Consider the following 12,512-nt stretch of genomic DNA (forward strand, 5'->3'; position numbering starts at 1 on the left):
CTGCTTTTGGTAATCTTTCGAATCGAAGGTGGTGCCGTTAAACAGAAAGAGCTACTACATGGTTTATGTGTTTCAAAAGTATATTGTCGGAATGCTTACAGAAACTAGGTTATCAAATCACCTTGAATGTTATGTATTTATAAAGAAAGGTTTCGTTGTACAAAATGTAGCTGAAAAAACCTTTGGGCAGCAAATGTTAAGTACTTTCTTACACATTCGGTTGTCACTAACTTTCTCCGTGTATTGTCCTTTATCTGGTTACCAATGCAAACAAACTAAGTATGTCCAAGAGTCGTGTCGTGCTGAAACTTTTTTTTTCTTTGTAATGACCTCCTTTTCTGTATCGTTATATAGAACTTTTTTTCTTAATTTGTGTGTGCATATAAATTCTAGAATCAGATACACAATTTAATTGCACACTTTGTGTTTTCCTGTTGTAAATTCCTCGTTATAGTGCGGTTTCTATAAAAATGAAGTTCGCTGTAAAACCTGTCTTTCTTTTAAAATTCCAATTTGTAGATCGTTATTCAACTTGAAGCTGTAGATAAACGTATTAAAGACGTTTTCGTAGTATCTTTTGTGTAGAACCTGGGAAATTGTGTAGAACCTGGAGGCCTCAAGCCATCAGGGGCCCCCAAATCGTGAAGTGGGACGTAGAGAAGGGGCCCCGCTCCAGGCTGTCTGCGGAAGGGCCCCCAAGCCTTTAGTTACGCCACTGGACCCCTTACACCAGAGGCTAACGCTCTATCACTGAGCCACCTCGCCCCTTCCTTTTCCTCCCCACCTCTTTTCTTTCCCTCTTGAAATTTCCAACACCTTTTTCTTCTTTTCTATAAGGTCAAATAAAAAAAAAAAAAACACACACACACTTAAACATATGCTTAATTATTTTAAATGAAAATTTCGAATACCAATGTCATGACTCTAACCTCAAAGGATTCAGATATATGAACTTCAAAATATATGGCAAGCCCCATTCTTCTCCCTCCTTTCCACATCGAATTTCCAAGCGTCCTTTCTTAATTGTATCTTGCACCACAATTCCTATGTACTATCGTGGCTAAGTAGTTAGCGTACGCGCCTTTGGCGCGGGAATCCCGGGTTCAATTTCCTTCGGGAGTTCATGTAATTCGGATTCCACGCTAATCAGTAGGTCCATGTCACATATAGCCTCACTGCTGAACGGGACGTTAAACTCAAAGTCAATTAATCAATCCTATTTTCAAGTTTGTAGCTGAAGTGGTTTAGATCTGGCGTTGGTCAGTCAGACGGTCAAGACTGTTTGTTTCAAATCCCGAAAAGAAAGAAAGAAGAAGAAAGAAAAAAACATAGGGTTAAACTGTTAAAACTAATAAGTGTATTCAATAACGCAATTGTGCGAACGAACAAGAAGGATTCTAATGAAGTAAATCTGTCTCTTCTTGCTGGAATGCGTGGATGAAAATGCGATTGAAGAAATAAATAAGATGTTCGCTGATAATAATCGTATGCAAAAACTCATTTTTGTTGTTTGTACACTTACGCTTGATAATTCTTCTTTTCAGTAATTAGTTACTTAAAACGCAATGGTTTCTATTCTCGTTCCCTCTTTTTCAAGTCATATTCCTTTTAACTTTCAACAGAATTTTTAAACTTAAATCTGTCCATCTATTTTGAAAATATTAACGCCAGTGATTTTTCTCATTTCAAATTACCCTATTTAAAAGATACACCGTACAATTTGCTGCTGCAAGTTTATATTATTGTATAAGTACTATTGGACAATTCTGATACGCATGTACAGGGCCTGGTCCTGGATTTCCTGACGGAGGTGCACCAATAACTACCAAAATAACCAATCACACAGAAGATCTTAAAAGTGACATGTGACAGTTCTTTACCCCTGAACACTGATGCATTGAATGGAGGGGGTATTTTTATTTTAAAGAGGATGGTGCAAGTGATGTTCAGGAAAAATTGTTCTCTCTTCCTAGCTTCTGTTTTCTTCTCTACTTGAGAAATGTTATATTGTGTTTCTTTTTGAATCCTTTTCCTTCAACCTACAGAAAATCGACTTAAACTATTGCTTTTATAACACTCCGCTTTCTTTTAAGACGCCAACGGAAACATGACGGCAGAAAGTTTCGGAAAGTGTCTATTTTCACTGCTATCTTCTCACTTACATAATGTACATTTACAACGAAGAAGGGTGCACGTGCACTGGTTTACCCCCGTTAAATCCTGCCCTGGGCATGTATTTTTTTTACAAGTTCGGGTTACCAAAGCTTCTTTTATATATTTACTCCCTCTCCCGATATCTGACTACCCAATAAAAAAAAACTACTTGACGGATCACCATCAATTTTGAACAAAAACGGTAATAAGTAGTGGAAAGTAGTTTTACTGCAATCGATTAAGCATTCCAAGAATACGTATATTCCGTCTTCACTCTAATCTTTTTTACTAAAACCGGAAGTTGTAAAAAAAAAAATTGCTACTAATTTTAGTTTCAATATATACTGAGAAAATATCACACGATACAAACCAAACTCCTTCATGTGGTGTACACGTGTCATTGCTACTTGTTTCTTTAATCTTCTTACATATTTTGTTTGTTTGCTACTTTTTTTTGTCTTCTTTCATATTAATTAAGGTATATTAAATATGCTCCTTTTTCTTTTGTTTTTTCAGGAGAATCCAACTAAATCTCACAGTACTTGTAGTGACGGATCCTTACTAAGCATGGGGAGTTCAGAAATAGATGAGGTAAGAAAAGTTATTTACTAAGAATCGGTAGAACCTCCAACCTTTAAGAACGCTGCAACAGAAAAGAATTAAGTTTGTTAACACTTTTTAACTTCTATATTGATACAACCTTACCAATCCATACATAATATGTGCGTAATGTCCATGCGACGTCTATCAGATAATAACATAACGAATCTATTGAAGCATGAAATATAGCATATACTATAAAGCTACAGTGGCGGCTCTCGAGAAACGCCGGTATTTTTTTTTTTTAATCGCTACAAGATAAGGAAAGAAAGCTTACCTAGTGTTCAAATAATGCATGCAAGAATTAGAGCATTCAGGTTTATTTCTTTAGCTTATCTCGTACAGCGATAACATTTTAATTTTTATCGATGCAACTTCTTTGCGCCACTGATAAGGCACAAAGTATTTTTTTTTAATAATTATGTATGTTTCGTTTCATTTATGAGAATTTAAAACAAACTATTATATATCTTGGCACATTTGCACTGAATTAAGAAAAAATGCGTTGAAGAAAATTTTACTGGAGGATTTAAAAAAAAAAAAAAAAAAAAAAAAAAACATGGAACAACACTTATTCTGCCTTCGTGAAAATAGCTCGAATTCAGTTGTATGCACCACTACCATTTTAATTTAATTTAATTTATTTATTTATTTTAACGAAGCATGTTCGCGTTTTGATGACCATTCATTTACTGTATCTCTTTCTTCTATTGAACCATCAGTTGCTCATAATACATAAAAGAAAAGTCAATTGATGCGAAGTGGAAGAAATTCATGAAGGTAGAGTAGCGTTTCTCAAGTGGCTGCAACTACTTGGTGACTGACAATACGAGAAGATACAGGCGATGCAGCTATAAATGTGTTTTTCCATGTGAAGAAATAAGATGTCCGTACTATATCCTTAAAGGTACTGGTCGTAGTTGCAGCGGGTGCAACTTGAAACGGAAATCGCTCATCGCTTGCTTATTTCTGTTATTTATTTATTTATGTATTTATTTATTTATTTAAAATGGAGGTTCTAAAACCATCAATATAAGGCAGCATCCGCGGTATGAAAATATTCGTTTTATAAACTGTGAAGAAAATTTGATTAAGCTTCTTCCTAAATTTGAAGACAGCAATGCGCGTTAATATATATGTTAGCAATGCCGGATTTACGTATAAGCTAAACAAGCTGTAGCTTAGGGCCCCACTCTCTTGGGGGCACAAAAAATAAGGGAAAAACTAAATTTATATTTCCAAAATATAAGAGAAACAGTAAATAAGATAAAATCTACATATAGTAACAGTGTTTTGTGTTGATAAAATCTACATATAGCAACAGTGTTTTGTGTTGTGTAAGTCCTATGATGTAAGTAATGGGCCCCCTTCTGCTAGCCTAATTTTAAAAATATCACTAGTTTCTTCTTTTTTGTATATAGGACGCCTACATTCATCAGGACACATAAAGGGCCCTATTACCTTCAATAACTTAGGGCTCCAAGAAACCTAAATTCAGCTCTGAATGTTAGATATGTGAAATGCCTCGAATTTTGTAGAAAATTATCTTCATTTTATTGTTATCAATTAAAATAGTTGAACCCCCTCCCAAAAAAAAAAAAACTGAATAGATTAAGCTAGTTCTCTCTAAAAATCTGGCTCTTGTATTACTATACAGGGTGGTCCGGAAGTGGGCTTACACCCCCCCCCCCTTTGGCTTCAACAGTATAGTGTTAGTTATGGTACAATGTCTGCAAACCGCAAACCGCAACAACTAATCTGTGTTCAATACTATATGGACTTTGTTCACACATTGTTGATTACTCCAACTTCACTGCAAATAACTATTACCAAGCAGAAAACAGCAGAAAACAAATGAACATGGATAGCAATGTTGCTAGACAATGCCAAGCAATGTTATCAAACAAATGTAGGTAAAACCTAAAACCGTCAGAAAACATCTATTAGGGGTACGCCCACTTCCGGACCACCCTGTACATTTTATTTAGTTTATTCTTTGAATAATTACATTCTCCAATGACCTAAGGGCTATTTATTTAATTTTATTGCATAATTTCATACTTAAAAAGGAAATACACAATAAAACGCCTAAACCTTTCTAATTTTCCTATCAACTTTGTAATTTGTGCATCTTTATTATGGGAAGAAAACTCTATGCATGTATTATTATGCATACCTGAATCTTTTTACCGGGACATCTGTTTGTAATAAGTTTAACTAGTTGAATCTTAGCGTCCAATCCCAGAATATTTTAATGTGCAAAAATGCTATAATCTAAAAAAAATAAATGTACCTGTCCGTAAGAAAATGATGAATACATGCACATGCATAATCTAAAACTATAAGAGGTATGATATTTTTGCTATGCATATCTGTGTGTTAATGATACTACATAACCACGGCGCTGCTGGTTTCAAACAATCCAAAAGTAGGCTGCTTTGCATTTTTTTTTTTTAAATTTTTTTTTAAGCATCGAACGGCAGATGGACAGGTGTTGGAGGCGATGTACTATGTGTTGGTGGTTTTTGTGGTTTCGGGCGGAGGAGGAAACAAAATTTTGTTCTACTCTATGTAACAGCAAGGTCACCACGAACGTTGTCGTATTTCTTTCCAATTTTTTTGAAGTAAATAAAAAGTATTGCATAACTGATTATGGCAGTAACTGTTCTGGTTTCAGATTATATATGCAGGAAACAGTCAACAAGATTAGTTTAATAATAGTCAATAGTTATTCTGTGAAATTATCACACTAGAAGTATGTGCCTGTGTGTGGAGTGCGACACAAGGGAGTTCACTTACGATCAGAGCTGGATTTAGGTTTGGTGGGCCCTAAGCTATTGAATGTAAGGGTTCCCTTTATGTGTCCAGATGAACGTAGGCATCTTACATACAGAAATGAAGAAACTAGTGATATTTTAAAAAATAGGCTAGCAGAAAGGGTCTTATTACTTACATCATAGGACTTACCAACACGAAGCACTGTTGCTATATGTAGATTTTATCTTATTTACTGTTTTGCCTATATTTTCTAAATGCAAATTCAGTTTTTTCTTTTATTTTTTGGGGGCCTCCAAGAGAGTGGGGCCCTAAGCTATAGCTTGTTTAGCTTTACGTAAATCCGTCACTGCTTACTATATTTGAATATCTATGCTTATTAAATTATGTGAAATTAGGAATGCAAAGTTGCCAGATCTCAAATAACTCTTATTATTTTCTTTGTCTTTCATATCCTATTTCACCCATCAATTACATTCGTTGTAGTGCCCACGCCTATAGGTTAAAATCGTGCCCAATTAAAAACTCATTATTTACTTGTCCTAATAGTAAACACCAAAGCATGTTCCTATTCAATATCATCATTATCCATTTATTGAAACAATACAATTTAAGTTGCAATTAAATGGTCACAATAAATTATTGTAGAAATACCAAATACTAATGTTTAAATCTAAATATGGTTACCGTCTTTGTCCTATTTTGAAACAATTAAATTGCAACATTCCTGTTTTTAAGTTGCAATTAAATCGCCGCAATAGTTTTAGCTAAAATAAATCAACAAATTGCAATTAAATCATCACAATAGTTTTAAAACAAACTAACAAATTGCAATTAAATCGTCACAATAGCTTTAAAATAAATCAACAAATTGCCCACACGCTAGCGTATTAGCATCAAGCAAGCAGATAGCACAATTATTAATATCTTGACGATGTACTTATTAAGAATTAGTTACTCACAGACTAACATTTTTTTTTGGTATTAAAATAGGGTATGCAATATTAATACATGTTTATTACATATGAATACTGTAAATAACTTACAAATTTCTGGCAGTAGTGTTATTTTATTCACCTCTCAAGAACTTGTTACTGGTCATCATCATAGGTATTCTGCCATTTTTGGTAGGTCATTTGCCGCAGCTGAGAAGTTTCTATGCTCCACGGTCTTGTTTAGTGGAGCGAAATTTTAATCCAAAAATATTAAGTTGGGGGAGTTCCTCTATTCCTTCCAGGATTTCGTACCTTCTTTACTGCCAATAATTAGCTTTTAATGAGTAAATTTACCGTGGACAATGTGTGAAATGTTAGCAGTTTGATTTTTTTTTTTTTTTGTTATTATTATTCGTGTAGTGTCAAATTATAACCACACTTGAGAATCTTGCTTCCTCCCTTCCCCAAAGTAGAATCTAAAATGACTTCTTTGAATTCTCACATTCAACATTAAGCTTTTACGCTATGTCTAATCATTGTTTATGTTTTTAACTAAACCAAAGCAAGTGTCTCCTGTTATCCATTACTAATTATTTTCCACGAACACAGATTGGGAACCGCTACATTAGTGTATATGCAATTAATACTATCTGTCGGATAACCGAGAATATTTTGCATCGCATGTCTTGTACAATTCACTTAATTCGCTCACTGACAGCATTAAAAGTACCCCAATTAAGAACATACAACATTACTACTAAATATTGAATATAAAGACAGATCTAACCAATCATGACGGCGTATGAATTTTTAGGGAAAAGTCTGCCATAGTTGTCTGCCATGTACTCTTGGGCAGGCCCGGATTCAAGAGGGCTATAGGGGCTATGGCCCCCCTTGGCGCTCAGGTATACATTGGATAAAAGGACTTCAATCCTGCTTTACACTGGATAAAGCGGCAAACTATGGTTCAGCTCCTCCCTTGATCATATCCTGGATCCGCCACTGCTCTTGGGGATATTGTAGTTTTTTAATCGAAATTTGCTTGTAACAGCTGGATAAGTTCAAAGAATCAGTTGAAGATTTAGTCTCAGTTTGTAGAAAATATTTTCTGTACTAAATAAGTATAAGCTGAGAATAATTCCTGTCCATTACGAAGAGGTTACTGAAGCTTTGGAGATAAACAAAAACTGTCCGTGTTCGTATCTGAGAGTGTCCGTAAAAGGGAGAGTTCTCTCCCATATTAGTACGCATATTTTTGCCTGGACAAAAAAGTTGTCCGTAGTATAGAGGTGTTCGTTAAGCGGGTTTTCACTGTATAATAAATTAGAAGAATGTGCCAGTGAAGCTTTCATCGGTAGAATTGCATATTAACGCATCTGTCCCTTACTTTGAACTATTGGGCCATTTAAATAATAATAATAATAACAACAACAATAATAATAATAATAATAATAATAATAATAATAATAATAATAATAATAATAATAATAATAAATATTATTGTATTTAATATACCCGAGATTATAACTGGAAGCAGGCGACTACCCAGAAATTTTTGTTGGGGGTCCAAGCCTTGAAATGTGTCCAATACTATGTCTATGTAATATTGGAGGGATATTATTCTGTATCCGATAAATAATTGTAAAATATTTTCCCACCTATGTTTTCAAGAAATATGATAGAACTAGATTATTCTATAAGAGAAAGAGTACGAGTGAAGTGTAAAATCAAATGTTCATGTTACATCAATCAATTCCCTGTTAAACAAGTGTAGTTTTGTATATATATATATATATATATATATATATATATATATATATATATATATATATATATATATATATATATATAAAGTGTACAAATAAGTTAGGAAGTTTTTCGGGTTTGTTTATGTTTTTAACTAAGCCAAAGCTGGTCGGTGTCTGGACTTGATGGACCCGACCCGTTGGTGCGCCCCAGATGTGTAATAATTGTGCCCCATTAAGTCGAAGCTCTTAAGGGTCTTCACTACAGCGAAATTAAACTACCGCTAATTTTAGAGTTTTTCTGTAATATCTTCAAAACAAATAAAAATATTCGAAAAGCAGAATATTGTAGTGAACTAGACAGTACGATTTTGCATGTGATACCTTTACCACAATTCACCTATCTGCTTTTGGCATGCCGCTATTTACAGAACCCGCAAAAAATGTTAAATCTATCTTCAGTTCCAAATCGAAAGCAGATAGATGAGTTGTGATAATGGTATCACGTATAAAATCGTATTGTCTAGTTCACTACGTTTCTGCTTTTCGAATATTTTTTTATTTGTTTTGAAGATATTACAGAGAAACTCTTAAAATTAGCGGAAGTTTAATTCCAATGTAGTGAAGACCCTTAATTAGAGATGCGCACGAGACAAGATTTGAGGCTGTCTCGTCTCGAAAATGTGTTGTAAAAGTGGTCTCGACTCGAAAAATGCATGTTTTTCTATTGATAGAGCTGTTTCGACTCGAATTTTGTCAAGAAAATTCTGTCTCGTCTCGTCTCGTGCGCATCCCTGCTCTTAATCCCTAATTCATTCCTGTTCTCTCCGACAGTGTGTGTAAGAACGAATTATCATGTTGTTCTGTGAAAACAAAAACAATGTGATGATTCTGCAAATGTAGCTTTCGTGTTGTATGTGTGTCATTTCTAACTGGAGTACGCGTTAAGAGGCACTGAACAACAACCGTTTGGTGAAGAAACAAAACTAACTACAAACATTAAACATTTACTTTTGTGTATTTATAACCGTGTACGCATGCGTACATTAACAATAGTTTAGATTTAACTGGTAACAGTGACGTAATAACAGTGGGGAGCAAACGGGGCTTGTGCCCCGGGCGCCGGATTGAGGGGGCGCAAAACTTGGCAAATATTTATTTTCACTATAAGACAAGGAAAGGAGTTTTAGTAAAGTAAAGATCATAAAAATTAAAGAAACTTAACAGGATAACGACTCACCAATCTTAGGATCATATCCATAGAGCGTAAGTTAGCTTCAAAGTTATCTTTAGGTGACATTGGGAAAACCTTTGCAGCTAAAAGAGCCCGCAAAGTTAAATTTTAGTTCCAGCTTTTTGTGTTTTCATTTAAGTTACATCGATTTAAGAGATTTGTAAAATGTCAGAGTATAATTCTCAAAACAACAGCTTGACTTTTTGTCATAACTGAATATTCTATTCTAAGGCAACAGATTGTGGATTCATTCTACACATATGCATATCCAGATATAATTCCAAAGACATGTCAAGCATGCTGAGGGCTCAAATCCCTGGTTGCTATATTACATTTGGTATTTTTTATTTGTATTGAGAAAATGTTTAGAAATTTAGTCTATTTTCGTGAGCCAGGAGGGTGGCTCGTGCCCCACCCTGCCTTCCCCTTCTTGTGCCCATATTTGTCAGGGTGAGGCGCTAAGGTGAGGTCTTATCCCGGGCGACAACTGCCTTAGTTGCGTCACTGACTGGTAAAACTAACTTGGAAACAGCAGTGATTACTTAAACATGTTAAGTTTACATCACGCAACGGTTTATGCTCATAAATTTTAATCGTAATTATTATTTAAAAAAAAGAAGCTTAATCGGAAGAATAAACTAATGATAACGTTATCTCTTAGAAAGATTAGATCTAATGCACATCTTAAATTTATTATCAGATAAGTCAGTTGATTTTTTGTGGGGTAATGAAATAATAATGTTGCGATTCAAAGCAATTTCTACATTTTCTTGCTGACAAGCTTTATTTAAGTACGCATTATACAGGATAATTATGAACTTGACATTGAAATCTGTGACGAGCTATGGCCGGTCTTTTATTCGGATAACGTATAGGCAACAATCCAATCCAATCCCATTATTATTATTATTATTATTATTATTATTATTATTATTATTATTATTATTATTATTATTATTATTATTATTATTATTATTATTATTATTATTATTATTATTATTAAAGTATTCTGCTTCCTGGCAGGTACTTTTCTGTCACGTTTCTCTAACTTCAGCTTCTTCTTTTAATTCCCAATATTTTCTTTTGTTTTTCAAATCATCAATCATTTGTGCTCTTCTTCCTATTCCTCGCTTTCCTTCCATCTTTCCTTCTATGGCGGTATGAAGACAATTTCTTTGTAAGATGTACCGTATCCAATCCAATTGACCTTCCTGCGAAGGATGCTGGCTAAAAGGGTCCTCCCTCTCTCCTATCCATTTTAAAACATCTTCGTTTGTTACTCTCTGTGTCTATTTTATCTTCTCCATCTTCTTCCAACACTACATTTAGAAGCTCTCTAAAATAATACTTCTTTAATTTCCGTAATGTCCAGATTTCTAAATCATACAGTCCAATACTCCATATATAGCACCTGACTCGCGTAGGAGACCCGGGTTCGATTCCCGGCGGGAGCTCATGTGGTTCGGATCCCACGTTAAATTGTAGGTCCACGTCTCATATAGCTTCGCTGCTGAAAGGGCCGCAAAACTTAAATCAAATCAAATATAGCGCCTGACCAATTTCTTTTTTATTCAAGTATTAAGCCTTCTAGTTAAGAGATATCTTTTCTTGTTTAGTGTTATTATTATGTTAGAACTTGCAGCATACCTTTTAATAATTGCCATTAAAAAATCTAAAATATTTACCAGATTTTTTTAAAAGAGGGGTCGGAGTGAGATTTAACGCGACCCATAAACACTTTTCACTATAGTTCTCGAATATATGATTAAAAAAAAATAATAATAATAATAATAATAATAATAATAATACAACGTAAATGACAGATACGTAGCTGTACCAATAGAAGTTTCATAGCCATGTTAAAGTTGTAATGTATTATATTATATTAATAATAGATTTTCTTACGGTGTTTTCGATTATTATAATTATTAATGTAATAAATTATAACTTTAATATGTTGATGGAGCTTTCATCGGTACAGCTGCACGCAGTGCCGTGCCATTGAAAATTAGCGCCCGGGGCGAAAGTATACGACGGCACCCTATACATATATTCCAAGTAATTTTACCTTTTTCACGAATTTGGCGCCCTCTTACTTTGGCGTCCTGGGCCGTCGCCCCGTTCGTCCCTCTCCTTTTCCACGGCACGGTACTGACTGCATGTACGTACCTGTCGTTTACATTGATCTATTGTTCCGTTAAAAAAAAAAAAAAAAAACATAGCACTGTACACAGTATTAGGTCCGTATTTACGTATGGGTCACATAGCCCGGGCCCAGGGCAGTAAACTTTCAGAGATATTCTGAAAAAAATATCACAGTGATGATGTAATGATGCCGCGAAGAAAACTTCTGCAGGGACCTCATAAATATAAGCAATTGAATCAAGTATAATTTTATTTACTAAAACTGAATTAGAGCACAAAAAGTCCCTGATTTGAAACCGGTATAAGTTTAATACGAAAAGTACTATTCTCCTCAAATTTTCGCGGTAGTTACTAAACTCAACTGGATTACAAACACGTGATGTGTGCGCCATCTGTTACGCGGGAACCATCGAGTTGATAATTCAGTTTCAGCCAAATCTTGTAAAGCGTAACCGATCTGATGGAGTTTATTAACTGCTCTGATGCATTCCTGAAAATCATTCAGGGTTTGGTGTAGTGTATGTCTTATCAGATCTTCAAGAACGCACTAGTGCAGCTATAAACTCCATTACATCGGATACGCTTTACAAAATTTGGTTGGAGCTGTTGATTATTTATTTCACTATCTCAAAGTATTACACAAGTATTTCTTGATATTGTCGGGACAGCGCCTTTATTAATGTGCTGAGGGAGGAGAGGTAGAATATTAAATATGGTCCTGTACATTATGACGAAAAGGGCCCATTATCCACTTCCGCTCTCTCCTTACTACAGTTCCCTAATACATATTATTGTAATAGCCGTCACTATTATCATATATTGTACCAATTTACTGACATATATTCCCCCGTATTGTATGTTATGAATTTAAGTAGAACTTTCATTTCTAAATAAACTATTACATAAATTTAGCTCTTCCCTAAA

At 34.5% G+C, this 12,512-nt stretch overlaps 1 protein-coding gene across 3 annotated transcripts in view; it reads left to right on the plus strand.

Annotated features, from left to right (window-relative positions):
• Positions 1 to 12,512, plus strand: part of LOC145669684 (uncharacterized) — an 824,581-nt gene that overhangs the window by 767,925 nt on the left and 44,144 nt on the right. For all 3 annotated transcript variants that reach the window (XM_081737956.1, XM_081737957.1, XM_081737958.1), the window contains one exon: positions 2,671 to 2,745. In XM_081737956.1, coding sequence (XP_081594082.1) covers positions 2,671 to 2,745 — 75 coding nt within the window. The remainder of the gene's footprint in view (positions 1 to 2,670; positions 2,746 to 12,512) is intronic.

This window comes from Thermobia domestica, chromosome 14 (assembly GCF_964235325.1).
Source record: "Thermobia domestica chromosome 14, izTheDome1.hap1.1, whole genome shotgun sequence".
NCBI classification, from domain to species: domain Eukaryota; kingdom Metazoa; phylum Arthropoda; class Insecta; order Zygentoma; family Lepismatidae; genus Thermobia; species Thermobia domestica.